We start from the raw sequence: 17,656 nt of genomic DNA on the forward strand, positions 1-17,656 counted from the left end.
AAATTATGTACAAATGCCATCCTTGGTGGGGGTATCTTGGGAGTACTGAGGAGGGAGGAACTAGCTGAGGCTTGGGATAGAGTAAGGAGTTTGGTGAGAACCTTGTAGAAGAGATAGCATTTGAGTCTTAAGGAATGACTAGGAAAGTTCTAGAAAGAGAAAAGAAACAGCATGTGCCATATATTGGGTGAGGGATTGCATAGCGGGGAATGACAAATAGTTTTTTGTGGCTGTTGCTTCAGGAAAATGACAGGTAAACAACAGAGCACCATGGGTAACTGAGCCTCATGAGTGACCTGGGTCCTGAGCGGTCAGAGCACTGGACATGCGGGAAGAGGGGACAGGACACTGGGAATGAACAATGCTGCAGGGATGAGCAGAGCCTCATCTGCATTTCCCGTCTGTCCCGCAGCATTTCCAGTGGGCCTGTCCAGAAACCTGGCATCTTTATCAGCAATGTGAAGCCTGGCTCCCTGTCTGCCGAGGTGGGGTTGGAGGTGAGCGACCCTGGCATGGCCCCAGTGGGGGGACGGGTCAGACGATGATCACAGAGCAACAGAGACACAGGCCTTCCCACACAGCCCTCTCTCAGCAGCCACTGGCCGATGATTCCTCCCCACCCCCATGGGAAGGCTCACATTCGACCTTTCTACAGTCTTCTCCAGCTCTGAGAGCCTTTGGTCCTGAGCTTGGAAATGTAGTAATAATAATTGACATTCGCTGAGTGTTTAATAGGTAGGACATTGTCCTAAGGCCTTTAAAATTTATACAAATTTATAAGAACTCTTGGGGCATCTGGGTGGCTCAGTCAGTTAAGCATCTGCTTTTGGCTGAGGTCAGAATCCTGGGGTCCTGGGTTCCTTGCTGCTCAGCGGGGAGTCTGTTTCTGCCTCTCCCCCGACTCATTCTCTCTCTGCCCCAAAATAAATAAGTAAATAAAATCTTTTTAAAAAATAAAATTTATAAGAACTCTGAGCATTAGGTACTGTCATTATCTTCATTTTACAGATGGAGAAACAGAGACCTGCAGAAAGTGTGTGCTTTTTCCATGATCATGTACTTAGTGTGATAGGGCTGGGATTCAAACCTAGGTGGTCTGGTGCCAGAGCCAGAACCCTTTCTCTCTACTGTGGACAAGTTACTCCTGTTTACTCCTGTTTCTGTGCTTCAGTTTCCTCTAGGGAAATATCCTTCCTTCTAGAGTCATTGGATTAAATGAATTAATACATATGCTTCAGACTGCCTGGCATGTAGTAAGGGACTGACAAATGTTAGCTATTATACAAATTGTTATTATGGCTCAGCATAGCCTCTGCTATATGAGAAACCCAAAGGATCCTATGTCTACAAACTGAGTGTTTAAAGTGAATGTCATAAATTAAGCCAAAGGAATGAATCTCTAAGGGCATAATATTTGACAGTTAATAAAAGAGATATGAAGTGGAGGTGTCCTGGGAGCTTTCTAACTGCTGTGTTCATCAGGAAGAATTGAGGTGCAGCCACTTGAAGGCTCAACATCTGACCCTGGACACGAGGGGAAGCCCTTCCCGTGGATGAGTGGGTTTACAGGTAGTGCAAACACACTGATCCCTCTCCATTTCTCCACCAGACAGGGGACCAGATTGTCGAAGTCAATGGCATCGACTTCTCCAACTTGGACCACAAGGAGGTGAGATGTGGGGTCTTGGGTCGCTGGCCATTATCATGTCTGCCGTTCACTTCTCTTCTCCCTCGCCCTACCATGGGGTCTGAGACCATCTGTGCTCCCTGGAGGCCTCGACTGCTCTAGTCTGTTGGGCTTCAGCCAGCTGTCCTCTTGTCCCCCCACCAGGCCGTGAACGTGCTGAAGAGTAGCCGCAGCCTGACCATCTCCATAGTAGCTGGAGCCGTAAGTCCAGAATGCCCTGGTAAGGGGGCCCCTAACCCCTGACCTCCAGCCCCAGCCATTCAGACCCCTGATCTCGGCCACACCCTCCTGGAAAAGGCCAGAGGTCTCCGTTCCTGAAGCTCTGACAGAGTGGAGGGAGAGATCTCTGCCCAGCCAGGAGAAGCTTGCTCAGAGACGACCAGGAGCCACAGTGACTAACACGGGGGCCATGGTAATAAGAAGACAACCTGCATCCTGGTCCCTGGGGCTGTGGCAGTGGATGCCCAGGTTCCCCGGGAGACTGAGTGGGGGGCCTCTCTTCACTCCCCCAGGGCCGGGAGCTGTTCCTGACAGACCGGGAGCGGCTGGAGGAGGCCCGGCAGCGCGAGCTGCAGAGGCAGGAGCTTCTCATGCAGAAGCGGCTGGCGATGGAGTCCAACAAGATCCTCCAGGAGCAGCAGGAGATGGAGCGACAGTGAGTGGAGTGTGGCCAGCCAGGCCTCCCCTACCCCCCCATCTGATGTGTCCCGGGCCACCTTCATCCTGCCTTCATCACATGGGCTCAGGGGTGATTGGTGCATCCATCCCTTGTCTCCAGACCACCAGGCTCTTCTCTTGTAGCTGAGGAGAGCCTCTGACTTCCAAAACCCAGGAGTATGGAAAATGAGGATACTACTAGCAGTAGCTAACATTTGTGGAGTATCAGTTGTGGGGCTGGCATTGTATCAGGGCCAGTATTTATGTTTTACTTAATTCCCACAGTAGCTCTGGAAGATACGTGGTATTAACCCATTTCACAGGTAAGGAGACTGAGCGGTCTTATAACTCAGAGAGGTTAAGCCACTTGTGAACCAAGTCACTTATGGCCAAGCTGGGTGGGATTCACGGCTGTCTGTGGTAAGAAGGCCCACTCTTCCCGGGGTTGGTTGAGATGATAGACTGAGATAATAAATTTGGTGAGCAATTCACACACACACACCAAGACCCACTGTCAAAATCCAAATCCAGATACATACTAGGAGTGTTAAGAGAATTTGGGAAAGGAAGGTGGAAAGGATCATCACCTCTTCCCCATCACAGAATTAGCCTAGAGAACCAGTTCTAGAAATACCTCTACCCGTTGGCCTGGCCTTGACCGGCAGCCCTGACTATATGGGGTCTGGGGCCCTCCTCCTGGACAACCTCGCTCCAGCCAGGCCCTGCCTGTCCTCAGTCACTTTATCTAAGTGTTCGCAGGTAGACACGGAGTGTGGCCTCCTGCGATCAGCCTCCCATCCCTGGCAATGCAGAGTCTCAGCTCAGCAGTGCCAGACAAAACCACACCGGAGCCCAGGGCCCAGATTTTCTTGGACCTGCTCCCCCGGCATCCAAATCTGGTCCAGGCATCCTTGGAAGGGAGCCTGGAAGAAAAATTTTAAACCTTTCTCAAATCAGGAATTAGCTACAAGAAGAGTGAACGTCTCTCGCATGGGCTCCAACATGCCATTGTGAACTTGTGTTTCAGAAGGAAAAAGGAAATTGCCCAGAAGGCAGCAGAGGAGAATGAAAGATACCGGAAGGAGATGGAACAGTGAGTGCTCGGGTCCACGTGTTTGCACACACCTGTCTGTGTCAGGATTGTGGCTGGCCAGAGGCCACCTCCAGGCCTAGTTTGCCTGGCCCTCTTGTCCCATGGTGGATCCTCCTTTATTTGTAGCCATTCCATAGATCTAGGAAAGCCTGTCATGTTGGGATAACTAGAACACGGTCCTATAATCCCCAGGCTGGCGTTCCCACTCACTGTAGAATACAAGAACCAGGGCCAGTGTTTTCTTCACCGCAGCTGGAGCCGCACAGCCTCTCCCCAGGCTGTGTAGGGTTTCCCGATAGGCAGACGGGGAGCCTGTGAAAGTCCTGACCCCAGTCACAGGCATGGGGATCTTATTTCAGGATTATAGAAGATGAGGAAAAGTTCAAGAAGCAGTGGGAAGAAGACTGGGGTTCAAAGGAACAGCTGCTCTCACCTAAAACCATCACCGCCGAAGTGCACCCAATACCCCTTCGCAAGCCTAAGTGTACGTATCACGTGCTGGGGGAGGGGCTTCCTTCTGGGGCCGGGCGTTTGGGGAATCTCTAGACAGAGATGCAGATCTTCCTCCATTCACCACCGCCTCCCCAGGTGAGGAGCCCATGGCTCCCTGGGCTGCATTTTCTTCATGGAGGGGCAGCCGCGTGCCAGGGCCCTGGGGTGGGAGGAATCTCTCTGTCCCATTGTCCCCGGGGACCAGGCTCTCCCCCATGACAGAGACTCAGGCAGGTGGAAGTCTCCCCATGCCGTGGGGCTGCTGACCAGGGAGGGGAGAGCTGTGGCAAAAGCGAGCAGCTCATGGGATCATCATCTCGGTTTGCTGGGGGACATGTTGACGTCCTACCTGGTTGTGAGTCAGAGGTGGGTGCAACAGCAGCCAGAAAGAGGGGAAGCGCTCATGTTGGAGAGGACACTGGGGTTCTAAGGCTGATGGGTAACTGTGGGGAGAGCTTACCTAAATTAGGTGCCCCTGCCACCTGCATCCCCGTGTGTGCACTAGGGTCACCCCCCTTCAAGGATGGAGCTGGGGACAGGACTGAGACCACTCTTAGGCCTACACTGTGGCCATCCTGGGGCTCAGCTCCCTCCGCCCTTCGCACCTCCTTTCTTCATTGGTCCTGGGTTCTTACCTCCAATTTCAGGGAGGGCCTCCACCGCCTGCTCCCTGGTCCACCTGTCAACCCCAGCTGCCGGGATGTCTCTTCACAGGGCAGCTCACACCTCCAGGGCAAAGTGGGGGCTCACGCTCCATGCTGCTCCAGTGGGCTGGTGGTAGGAAGCCAGGCAAGGTAGCTTGGGGGCCATAGCATCCACGAGTCCAGGATTCCATACTGAGCCTTACTCTCACTTTACGTGACAAAGGGCCAGTTCTACTGCAGCTGATTATGCTCAGCTGACCTGGGAACCTCTAGAGATGGGGTGAACCTATACCTAAGAACCAAGATTCCTCATCTCTGCTGTATCGCAACCATGCAGGATCTTGTGATGGGGTCTGGACAACCCTGGCCCCAACTTTGGAGCCTACCTGAGCCCTAGAGGGACATCATTTTGCCAACACAGTCAACGAAGAGGTTGGGCAGGGCATCTGGATGGTTCCATTTCACCCCTCCCTGGTGCAGGGCAGACATCTGCTAGCACATTCCTTCCTGGCTGTAGGGCAGGGTGTCATCTCCCGCTCCTCTCCGAAGAACAAAGCAAGCTCTCATCAACCTCCCCCCACGACAGTTGGTATTAGTCGAGGATGTGGCCAGAGCTAAATTCCTGGTGAATAATCTGTTTTAGTCAGGGAGCTAATTTGCTCTTATGAGTGAAACAGGAGCTTCAGAAGGAGAGAAATTGATTTTAATTGCTTCTTGTGAAAGTAATCCCAGTCAATTTAGTACCTTTCTAGAAATTGGGTCTTGGCTTCGGAGCAAACACACCCTCTCAGGAACTATAAAAAATAAAAACCCTTTCTCTAGGTATTTATTTATTTAGTGCTCTTAAGCCAAATCAATCTTCTTGAATAAAAGGAGCAAGAATTCCCTTTGCTTGAAGGTATAAATGTCTTCTAAGGGAATACACAAAGCATGGGATTGATGTCCCGAGCCTGCCTGCCTGCTCGGCAGGGCAGCTGCTGCTTCCATCCAACTCTATATGCACCAGCAATTCCATCTCGTTTGGGAATGTCAGGAAATGCAGGAAGGCCTCCAAGCCAGCTCAGCTCCTGCTTCTCTCCCCATCCCTGGGAGGCCAGAACTGTCCCTGTTACCCTGGGCCAGCAGGGACCAGGCCTCCGCTGCCTCCTCCTGGGCCACTCTTCAGCCTTGAGGCCCTGTTAGCCAATAGGTTATACCTGACTTGGGGGTTTGTGCCTGAGAGGGGTGGACCATACATTTTTGAACAGACAGGAAAGAGTGGGGAGCATCTCTTGCCTGGAAAAGGAAAGTGCTCATCCTAATTATGTCAGTGGGACCGGCTGCTCCTCTCGCCAACACCTGTCCCAGGAGCATGGCCTGCCTCCCCATATCTGACTCAGCAGAGTCCCAACATTCTGCTGAGCCGGGACAGATTGTCAAGAGACCCCCAGAAGAGCTTTCTTTAGCCCCAGCAAGAGGGAGGGGGATTATTAAGGATCCCAGAGTTGGAAGCACCCTTGGGAGATAAAGAGGTTTAAGTAAGATTATTACTAGGCTTTTCTCTCCATCCAGGACCCCAACCATTAGCCTCCACCCCCAACAGGCCCCATGGTTTAGAAGTTCAGGTTTTTCCTATCACACCATTAATGAATCATTTGTTTTCCTATTATTTTATTAAGTAGTCATTCTTGTCCATAAGAAAGCATCAATGTTCCACTGTTGAGTAAACATAAACTGGGCCAAAAGCAAAGGAACTTAACTTAGAGCCTTTTCGTAGATGAATGGGCAAGTTCTTCTAATTAAGATTTGAAATATTAATAAGCAGCTCACAGCAGACTCATATACTCCCTTCCACAGTCCTAGGGAGGCCAAAGTCCAGGTTGGAAGCCCCTGGAATGGATGATCTGCTATTCTCCACGTGATGTCAAAATTCATGTCTTAATAACCACACCCCCCCTCCCCCCGCTTACTCTTTGGCATTTCCTCACCTACTCTGGATCTCCATCCCTGCCCACATAGCTCTGACATCCTCTGGGGACGCAGAGTTCCCAAGGTGGTGAGAAGCAGCCAAGAGGACCTGTTCTTCCATTGTAAGCCCTTGGCACCAAACGTGTTTAATACTCAGATATTCCCATCCTCCGTCCCTCACTTCCCAAGTGTCAGCAGAATGCTCTGCAAAAGGTTTCTCACTTGGCTGTCAGATCAGAGGCCCCTGTCGTTACCCCATTTTGCAGACAGGAAAACTAAAGCTACTGAGGTTGAAAACACTCCATGCACCATCACAGAGCAAAGCAGTTTGGTCTGGGCCTCTGAGCCCCGTTTCTGCCCCTCACCTCATTGTTTCTGGAGAGGAGGGTGTCATAAGTCATCAGGCTCCTGGGAACCACCTCCGGCCTCTTGGTCTCCCAAGCCCTTCTCGGTTCACCAGCTTCCTCCTCTCTTCCCGGGTAGCTGATCAGGGAGTGGAGCCCGAGCTTGAGCCAGCAGAAGACCCGGATGGAGGCACAGAGGAGCAGGGAGAGCAGGTTTGCCGCCCCCGCTTCGCTCCCTGGCCTTGCTGCTCTGCTTGCCCTGCCCGCTGCCTCCTGCTAGCCCTACAGACACCCAGCCCTAAGGAGCTGGTGGGGACCACGGGTGGGTGCAAAGCTCCTGCAAGGCCGGCTTAGTCCAAGAACGGCATGCCAGACCTGAGGACAGGACTGGTGACTGGGCTGGAACGTCCACTGGTGCACACCAGAACAACAGAAAGAGGGGTTCAGATATTTAAGTACTGCCCAAGCCCAGGTCTTTCCTTTGCTGCTCTGGCCTCTCCCTCAGGACTCCCTAGATATCCCCAAGATCCAGCAAGTAAGGGGTTAAAGCTTGATCCAGCAGAAGGCTTTCCAGATCCTGTTCTAGAACTCTAGCTGGTCAGGGTGGGTAATTATTTAGGGGATCACTGCTGGCCCAGGGAGCTTGAGGTTCAAGGTGTTTCCCTATCCTGCTGTTGCCTGGGAGAGCAAGCGGCTAGTGCCCTGGTGATCTGGCTTTTCTGGGGGTGGATCGGCCCACTGCCGCCTGAGCTGCCTTTCCCAGAGGTGGCCCAGGTCTTTGTCTTCTCTCTCAGCATCGACGGTGGAGCACGTGGGCTGCACCATGAGACAAGGCAGTGTTCCGTGTGACAGAAGTTCTAGGCAGAGCCCCAGGCTCGCCTTTGTCTCGAGCCATTCCTTGGCGGGAGGGACGAGCCATCAGGAGCAGCCCCGTTCTCTTTCAGCAAGGCTCTGTGTTCACACACTGCAGCTGTGATTTGGGCAAGCTCGTCCCCCCACAAGGGCTATCTCTGGTTTTCTGGCACTGACTTCTGAAGCCAGTGTCCCGGGGAGAAGCAGGTTGGCGGGGCCCTAGGGAATCGGGGCCTGTCTCGGTCCAGCGTGGGGCCTGCTTGGTGACCCAGGTGAGGCTGGGTGAGTCAGTGCCAGGAGCGGTTCTGCTGCTGTTGGGTCTGCCTGAGATTCCGACCCTGGGCTGCTACCCAGGGATGACCTAGCCAAGCAGAACCGCGGCTCATCTCTTTGTTCTCTGTATTCTCGTAGCCTTTGGGTGGTTTTATCGTTACGATGGCAAATTCCCGACCATCCGCAAGGTAGGACGCGAGGCTGGGTGCTGTGCCATTTGCCACTGGGTTTGCTGTGGGGTTTGGCCTTTCCAAGCCTTGTTTTTTGTTTTTTGTTTTTCCTGTGAACTCTAACCTGTGTGAGCCTGACTGTTCACTTGGAGGGCTGACCTGTCCATGCGTCCCCATCAGGCTGACATCAAATGCCAAGGGGTGTCACAGAAGCATTGTGGTGGTGGGGGGGAGATTTGGGGGGTGAGACCCACCCAAGTGCCATCTGGCGCCACCTGGGTCAGCATCAGCCCCAGGAGGCACAGGGCAGGGATAGGGCCACAGCAGGAAGCTTCTACTTTTTGTTCCTCTGCCAATGAGAAACAGAGGCCAAGACCAGAAGCCCCAGGCAGACAGTGGCAGATCAGGTTGGGTATACACAGCACAGGTTACCAGGTTATTGGCTGCCAGGCAGGGAGCCGCTGCGTCGTTGAGACGAGCCACACCAATCCTGGAAGCATCCACATGTGCCAGAATAATGCATTTTTCTGGTCCCTGGGCCTTGAATTTTCTCTCTAAATCTTATTACCGCATCTCCAGGCCCCATAAAACTCTCGTCCTTTTTCTCTCTAAATCACTTTGACATTTGATTATGAAACTACTGCTGTTAATGTCTGTAGATTGGATATTTGAGATGACTTGGCATTTGGAAGTCAGAAATCAGCATAAATCTGGGTGAACTCATTTAGGCATTAGCACTCGACCAGGTCTTTCTCAAGGCATGTCGTTTTCCCTGGAAATCAGTGTGGGGACAGCTGGGTGACCTTGATGATATGTAGCTTCTCCCTGCCTGTAAAATGGGAATATCTGATGTTCAGGAAACTTCTCCCCCCTTCCTCCAACACAATGCTGTTGAAATAATAGATGGCAATATTATTCCTGACAGAAGTTGACATCTTTACCTAGGAACACAAATCATGACCCATATGACATTGAATCAACTTAGGACAGAGTACCACGGGGCATTCCTTTTCCACATTGCCGTGGTCTCAGGAAGGACCCAGTCTCAGAAGACCATCTTTTTCATCCTACAGCCTGACTCTTAGGCTTAGGATGTCTCATTGGGTTGGATTTCTAATTCTTCTCTGTGCACTCTCTCTACTAAAACTCACCTAGAGAAGACGGTGCATGCGCGCGCACACATATACATGCACACAGACAGGATTTTACTGGAAAAAATAATTAAAAGGAGATGGATAGATAAAATCCTTTCCAGGTACAAATAACCAGCCAAATGTAAGAGAATGGGCATTTCCTCCACATACACACACACCTCCCGCAGGAAATCATGTCACTTGGAAATTGCTATTAGTAGAGGAGACCCATTTTCCTCTCTTCATTAGTTCAGTATAACTGAACAGCTGGTATTTTTGTTTTCATTTCATTTCTAAAAGTGAGAAAGCTTGCTTCCAGGTAGAAGCCAGTGGAAACCCCCCCCCATCTGCCTTCCAGAAGGATTATTTGCCATGAATTTAACTGACAGCTAAAAGGACAACAGAATCACATCCCTCGTGCTGGCTCTGAAAATCCTTTGTCACTTTCTCAAGAGCCCGTGACACGCCTGGTGTCCCAGCAGCTAGAATACCAAGTCCCCAGGTGATACACGTGGCTATCTACAGCCAAGATCGTCAATGCACAAAATTGCCCTGATCTGAGAAGATAAAGATCCCATGTCTTATTCCTAACCTGGCAGTAAGTCCCTCTGGCGTTCAAGGTCCCCAGGCCAATTCTGCGTCAGTGCCTGAAGGACCCAGTTCTAAGCCTTTCACTAGGACTCCTGAGTAATCATGCAAACCAGCCCTACTTGCGGGAGCCTACTGTCCCGCAGGGGAAGCGGATTCCCACGCCACTGAGTAACCTGCATACTGGGCGCTGGTATGAGGTCAGTAGAAAATGCTATGGGACAGTTTAACCTCCTGCATTAGGAAACAGGTGCTGCTTTCTTGGAAATGGGTCAGAAACTGTCACATCTGCCTGCCCCATCCAGGAGCCGTGGCTCTAAAATCTTGGTACTGATAGCTTTTTTTTTTTTTTTTTTTTTTTTTGGCTGGGGGGCGGTGTTTTATTTTGTTTTGTTTTGTTTAATCAACAGAATGGCCATTCCTATCATGATGGTCCCTGTGGGAAGTCATGCCCTTATTCTAGCAGCTGCCATTAGGCAGCATGTTCTTGACTCTTCTTGGGGGAATTATTATCCAATCTATGATAGGATGGCAAGTTTCATCTATCACCTGAGCCAAGAGTCTATTGAACATGTTAGGCAAGGAACCAGGCAGGACTCTGAAACAATGACAATCATTTTCTCAAGCAGTTCATAGACTTCTCTGGGGGTGGACCTCTATCCCCAAGACGGAGAACCACCTCCAATGCATATTACCTGTGCATGGAATTGGGGGTTGTCTTTAGGAGGGGAAGCAGGATGACTCAGTCAGAGATCCATAACTACACCCCCAAGCCTCTCCAGCTGTGGACAAAGTTTTATGGCCGGTGCTGAGAAACTCAGTTCCTCGTTCCAGGCCTTCGATGCTGGGATGATTGAGGAATTCTGAGAGAAGACCCCAGGAAGGCTTGTTAGGCATGGGGGTGCGCTCCGTGAACAGGCAGATTTCTTCCTCCCCACAGAAATACCCCAGAATGCTGACAGTCTCTGCTCTCCCCTCTCCTGAGTGCGAATTCTGTCCTCTGTGCTGTGTGTGATGGGGCTGGTGCTCCCTCCGGCCGTGCCCCCAGGGGCTGCCAGCTCACGTGGGCACAGGAGAAACTGTGTAGGATCTAGAAAACTCCGGTGCAGGTTCTGGCACCACCACTGACTAGATGTTTGACACTGGTCAAGGGGCTTCACCTCTCTGGGGCCTGGCTCCCTCATCAAGAGAGTGGGGGTAATCCCTACATATGAGATAATCAACATAAATCCATAAGTAAACGTTAATTTTCTTCCTTCCTTACCCCTTGGCTTCCTTGCAACCCCATGGGAGAAGCAACCAGGAAAGCGGGTTTTATGGGTCCCATTCCAGCAGGAAAAATAAGGAGTCTGTTTGCTTTACATCTCCTATCCCAAATCCTCTTGAACCCTACAATCAGTATAAAGCAGTTAGGGCATCCTCTTCCCCACCCTCCTTTCCCAGTCCTGTAGTTTCTGGCTAATCCTCAGTTCAGGGGCCTAGTTCAGAGGCCTCTACAGGTTAAGCATCTCGAAAGCTTAAGCATCAGAGCAAAATCTGTTGTCCCCGGTTCTGGGCTCCCAGGTCTGATGCTGGCTCCCACCTCTTAAAGCTTAGGACAGAGGATCTCTGCAAATGAGTCTTGCCAGCTCTCCCAGATTTTCCATAGACTCTCCCAGGATGCATCTCTGTTGCCTAACCACGAGACACATTTCTCTCTGGATGATGGAGAAGGCATGTGCCCAGATACTAGGACATAAATACAATGTATTTTATTTATATCATGCTCTCATGTTTCTAAAGCTCCTTTGTAGACGTTATTTTATTGGCTCTGATGGCAAGCCTGTGGGACAGGTATTTCTTCTGTATTGGAGATGAGGTGAATCGGGCCCAGAGAGGTTAAAGAACTTAGCCATAGTCACACAGCTAGCTAGTGAACGAGCAAGCCAGTTCTTCTGGCTGGCACAGGGCCTATGTCTCCCACCCCACAGTGGGTCGCAGCAGTTTGCCTGCCCTAAACATGAGGTCCAGTGCCCAAGGCAGAGGGGCAGAGCTGAGGGATGGGCCCAGCACAGGGTGGTTTTGTGGTGTTGTCTGTGAACTGAGCACCCTGTTTGCCGTGCTGTGCCAGCATCGACATGACCATGTAACCCTTGTCATGTAAACACTGCCATGTCTGCTCAGAAAGGAAAGGATAAGAAGAAAGCCAAGTATGACAGCCTGCAGGAGTTGAGAAAGAATAAGAAGGAACTAGAGTTTGAGCAAAAACTTTACAAAGAGAAAGAGGAAATGCTGGAAAAGGAAAAACAACTGAAGATCAACCGTCTGGCCCAGGAGGTATGTGTCCTACTCAGAGGCCCGGTGAGCGTCCCAAAGGCCAGTCTCGTTGTTCCCCACTAAGCTCCCAGGGAACCAGCTGGAGTTGTTTTCCCCAAGTGGAGTCCAGGGATGGAAGGGGCCCTGCCCTTCTGCTCAGTCTGGAACATGGGTTCATCCCACCTACGCAGGATCATGGAGACTAACCTCTGGCTTCTGTATATGTTTAGAACAGAGACTGGACTCCTTGCTCAAGCATGGGTCCGAGGCTAGCCTCTCTGCCCAGATGTCACACAGATGGCTAGAGACTTGAGTCTGTCTCCTCCATCCCAGCCCCACCAGAGTAGGACCCCAAGGCTAGGCCTGTCCAGCCTGGGTGCGGCTATGAGATCTCTCTCCCTATGTAGGGTATGACCACAAGGCTAACCTCTCTGCCTAGATTGTAGAACTAAAGTTAGCCTTCCAGCCACCTATCATCAGGTCCAAGTCAGTTTGGAACCCCTACCCAGATTATGAGTCTAAGACCAGATTTCCCCAACTTGCCTTGGCTCTGACAGTACGGTTCTGAGGCTAAACCCCCTTTGTGCAGATGTGGTGGCTAAGGCTATTCCCCAATGAGTGTGAGGCTGCTTCCATCAACATAGGATATATCCAGGGGCTCCTGGGTGGCTCAGTCGATTAAGTGTCTGCCTTTGGCTCAGGTCATGATCTTGGAGCCATGGGATCAAACCCTGAGTTGGGCTCCTGCTCAGTGGGGAGTCTGCTTCTCCCTCTGCCCCTCCCCTCCATTTGTGCGTGCTCATTCATGCTCTCTCACTCTTTCTTTCAAATAAATAAAATTAAAAAAAAAAATAGGCTCTATCTGAAGGCAGACCTTTTCAGCCTGGAAATATATCCAAGGCTGTCCCCTTTAAGACATGAAAAAAGCAATCATCCAGCATGAATAATTCCTATTTCCTTGGTGAGTTGGGTGACCCTAACTCCCTAGCTATTGGAGGTGTTATTCGTTCTGTTTCTCTTTAATACTTCCATGAACCAGAACGCCAAGCTGATTAGATTACAAACCAGAGTAATCCTGGAAAATGTGAAGTGCATTAGGTCTGGCATTAGGAATGAGTAAGCTACAAAATTAAAAATAAAATCGAACTTGTACTTATGAGGACAAGGCAGCCTGGAGGGGTGGAAAAAGAGCAAAGTAACTTTTGGAATGTGCTTGGAACTTTATAAAGGGCCACTCTTGGAGAATCAGATGAACCTTAGAGTTCGTGGGGACCCTGGGAACCTAATCCCAGCTAGTTCCCCACAATGCATGAGGCCCTCCTCTGAATTAGCCTACAAGTGCCATTCAGCCACCTGATTCCTCAGCACCCTCTCCCTCATCATTTCTGCCTCTTCTGGGGACCAGCTGAGAAAAGCTGGGGTCTTTGGAAGAGTGGACACACCCAACAGTAGTTTCTAAGGAAGTGCTTCTCTGCTACTGATTTGAGTGCGCCACCCACGTGTGACTCAGTGTGCCCTTTGTCCTCTCCTTTTCGCACTGTCCTTGGGTCCTAGGTGTCTGAGACCGAGCGGGAAGACCTTGAGGAATCGGAAAAGATTCAGTATTGGGTGGAAAGGCTCTGTCAGACGCGCCTTGAGCAGATTTCCTCTGCTGATAATGAGATTTCGGAGGTAACAGAGTCCTTCTTTCCACAGACGCCCTCCTGCTGCCTTCAGAATGACCCACTCTGGGGACAGCGGGAGGCAGGATAGTCACCGGCAAGCCTCAGTGTCCAGGGCCGCCCTTACCAGCCCACTCTGCCTTGGTCTCTTGAGGAGGGGGACAGATCTGTATTTCTCGGCTCCTCTCCAGAGTGACCACTAAGTCCTAGCTCATCTGAGATGGTCTCCGTTAGACGTGTTGTCCTGTAGTCCTTGCTAAGAGTGCCCCTCTCACTATCAAGTCTGTTCCAGTGTAGATGATAAACGGTATGATTACGTCACTTATCACCCACATGTGGCATAACTTGTCCCGCATTTGGGCACTCCCTCCTAGCCTTGACGTGGGCTCACCTCAGCACCTAGGTGACAGAGAAGTGATACCCCCATGATTCTGGTTTGTGGGCGGTGTGTCTCCAACAGCGAAAGAAACAGAAAAGCATTATACTCAATGTATTGCGAAGTGGAGCCTTAGTCAGACAGTTATAGAATTTCCTTGCAACCCCCCAGATGACCACGGGGCCACCGCCTCCCCCGCCTTCTGTGTCTCCCCTGGTCCCACCCCTGAGACGTTTCGCAGGCGGGCTGCACCTCCACACCACTGACCTGGATGACATCCCCTTGGACATGTTCTATTATCCCCCCAAGACTCCCTCCGCCTTACCTGTGATGCCCCACCCTCCATCCTCCACCCCATCCCCCAAAGTCCCTGCACCCCCAGTCCTTCCATCATCAGGCCACGTGTGTGCCTCATCTTCACCCTGGGTGCAACGCACTCCACCCCCCATTCCCATCCCTCCCCCACCATCTGTTCCCACCCAAGACCTGACTCCTACCCGCCCGCTACCCTTGGCACTGGAAGAGGCACTGGGCAACCACCCCTTCCGTGCTGGGGACACAGGAAATCCCACAGAGGACTGGGAGGCAAAGAACCACAGTGGGAAGCCCACTAACTCCCCTGTTCCTGAACGGAGCTTCCCACCCACCCCAAAGGTACCGTCCCTGTTCTGCATGCTGCGCTGGAAAGCAGAAAGAGTGGGTGGGGCTGCTGTGTTTCCCCCATCCTCCACTGCTCTCACGAGTGGAGACTGGAAGAAACATCACTCCAGCCCATTTTCCAGGAATGAGCTCCCAATCTGCACGTTGTGGTCTCCCTGCATGTGCGTGGTTTCTACTAATTTTGAAGTACTGTCCTGCATGGTGAATTGCTTGGGATTCTTGGGATGAGCCACTGCATATCCCTGTCTGTTGGTTTCTCTTTGTTCCTCTTGGCTAGTACGGGCTGGTAACATTCTGTATGGTACTTGCAAGGCTGTGTTACTGAATAGCCAGAGCTCTGTGTCACAGCCAGTCACTTCTGGATATAAGCTCAGAAAACCGGGAATATGGGAAAAGGATCCCCAGGTTAACAGGGGAAAAAGAGGGGAGGCAAAGCGGTGAAGCAGTATTAAGCTGTGTAAATGAAGTGATGACTCTGTCTGGTGCAGGGTTCGGACATTACAGTGCATTTTCTATGGAGTTAGCCAATTCCGCTGGCTTGGAGTATAATACCCAGAAGTTTCTGGCCAACTTCCAGCTATAGAAAAAAATGAAGACAAAGAGTTCCTAGAAATCTCCAAATTTACTATAAAAAGACTAGGGTTGTTTTTTTTTTCCTCCCCCTCGGATGTCAGGAGGCTGAAGAGTGATCTTTCTCAAAAAGACATATTTCTTATAATGGTTCTTAATCCAAAGACAATTTTGGAAGAGGCAATCCCCAAGGAAGATATGGAGCTTTGATCCCATGAGGGGACAAATAAAATATTCCTCTGTTGCAGTAGCCGTGGGGCCAGGCTTGAGTCAGAGTTAAAGCAACTCATGTCAGCTAAGGGTAGGAGGTTTGAGAGAGGGGGGTCAGTAGAATCTGATCAGTTGTTTTTATTAATCTTCTCTGTACGGATTTGAGGCCCAGCATGAAGAACAGAATAATAAGCATTTCAGAGCATTAGGGAGAGCTTGGGGGAAGGTGGGAATAAAGAAAGTGCCAGGCTGAAGCTTCTGGCAGGGGACTCTCAGGGGGACTCCTTCTCGACCTCTGATGGGTCCTGAGCCTTGCAGCTCTGACAGAGACATATCTGTATGTTCCAGGGATGTCTTATCTCAGAACCCAGCCAGGAGCGGGTTTACAGGGGGCTGAGTTAGCCTGACACAGAGGTCATATCCTTTGTGTGAGTCCCCCCTGTCAGGATGGGCAGCAGCTTTTCCTTGACAAATGTGACACAAAAGCACTGATTGAGCACCAGCCTTGTGTCTCTGTGTGAGGGGGGAGAGAGGGTCAGTGCTGCAGGGGACAGCGAGTAAATTGGCACACCCGTGCTTTCCTGGACTTTGCTGTCTGCAGGATAAAAGGCTGAGCAGATAGGATTCGGCTATGAAATGGCACAGGGCCGGTGCTAGAGGGAGGATTCATTCTAATGGGAGCTGGAAGGAACCTCTGCAGAGTAAGGGGATGATGAGCTGAGCATTGAAGGATGACAGTACATGGAGGTTGGGAGGAAGGGCATGAAAGTTACAGGAAATATACAGATGGTGGGGAAGAACCGCCTGGGTTTGAACCCTGGCTCTACCACTGGCTGGAGGACTTTGGGCAGGCATTACTTCTCCTGTCTGAGCCTGGGGGTTCTCATCCGTAAAATGGGAATGCTACTGGCACCTGCCTGTTATGAGGATCAAATGAGTGAATCCATGAACTCATTCAAAGTTAGTACTTAGAATGGTGGGTATGTAGTGGGGGCTCGGTAGACATTAACCATGATCAGTGATATGGTGACACAGTGACAGGATACAAGAAAATTCAGGTGAAGCTGCGAGCATGAGATTAGAGGTAAACTCTATAGGCTTTTTAATTTTTTTTTTTTTTTTTTTGATGGAGAGAGAACACACAAGTGGGGGGAAGGGGCAGAGGCAGAGGGAGAAGCAGACTTCCCTCTGAACAGGGAGCCCAACTACGGGCTCCATCCCAGGACCTGAAGATCATGACCTGAGCCAAAGGCAGATGCTTAACCGACTGAGCCACCCAGGCACCCCAACTCTGTAGACTTTTGAGTCAAAGTCAAGATTCAAAAGAGAGTCCCGTTTTCTCAGACTCCTCCAGCAATCACCAAGTTCCCACTGTTCGTTCCAGATCAGAGTACCGGGAAGGTTGAAAGTTCCTCCCACATAAGGAGCCTCTGAAGAACTGGACCTAAATGTCTTAAGTGACATCAAGGCCAGGGTTGTTCCTGACCTAAAGGCCAGGGGGCTGCTATTTGGTTAGCTTCAGCCTCCCGTGTCAGCACTTTGGCCTGTGTACCCCGACCCTGCCCCAGCTTCTTCTTGTGGCATCCCCCCTGAGAGGTGTCGCTGGCAGCACACAGCGTTGGCAACCCCACTACTGCATCTAAACACCGTCCCGGCCACCAGCAGACCTTGGGTGCTGGGAACAGTCCTGTCAGCTTGGCACGTATGCCTGCCACACCAGACCTGCCGGAAGAAGGTTTTCATGACCATATCTACCCCCAGGTACCATCCTGTGTGCCCAGCATACTACTAAGTCCTGTATTCATTCCGCATGTTCAGTGAGCATCTACTAGATGCCAGCCACTATGCCTGGCACTGGAGAACCACTGCAAAACAGGCAGCCCAGTCCCTGCCCAGACCGCCTGGTGGGGACGAGAGATAAGCAAGCAGGAGACTATCGTGATATCTGGGGGGACATAAGGGAACACAGGTGCTGTGATGAGTCAGAGCAGAGAGAAGAAGAGC

At 51.1% G+C, this 17,656-nt stretch overlaps 1 protein-coding gene across 1 annotated transcript in view; it reads left to right on the forward strand.

Annotated features, from left to right (window-relative positions):
• Window positions 1-17,656, forward strand: part of LOC111149942 (USH1 protein network component harmonin) — a 46,646-nt gene that overhangs the window by 15,742 nt on the left and 13,248 nt on the right. Inside the window, exons 9-18 of the mRNA XM_022507215.1 lie at window positions 413-497; window positions 1,610-1,669; window positions 1,832-1,888; window positions 2,200-2,342; window positions 3,372-3,437; window positions 3,797-3,921; window positions 8,128-8,177; window positions 12,044-12,196; window positions 13,730-13,846; window positions 14,384-14,866. Coding sequence (XP_022362923.1) covers window positions 413-497; window positions 1,610-1,669; window positions 1,832-1,888; window positions 2,200-2,342; window positions 3,372-3,437; window positions 3,797-3,921; window positions 8,128-8,177; window positions 12,044-12,196; window positions 13,730-13,846; window positions 14,384-14,866 — 1,339 coding nt within the window. The remainder of the gene's footprint in view (window positions 1-412; window positions 498-1,609; window positions 1,670-1,831; window positions 1,889-2,199; window positions 2,343-3,371; window positions 3,438-3,796; window positions 3,922-8,127; window positions 8,178-12,043; window positions 12,197-13,729; window positions 13,847-14,383; window positions 14,867-17,656) is intronic.

The sequence above is a fragment of the Enhydra lutris genome, unplaced genomic scaffold, assembly GCF_002288905.1.
Source record: "Enhydra lutris kenyoni isolate GAN:26980312 unplaced genomic scaffold, ASM228890v2 scaffoldscaffold22, whole genome shotgun sequence".
In the NCBI taxonomy this organism is placed as follows: Eukaryota; Metazoa; Chordata; class Mammalia; order Carnivora; family Mustelidae; genus Enhydra; species Enhydra lutris.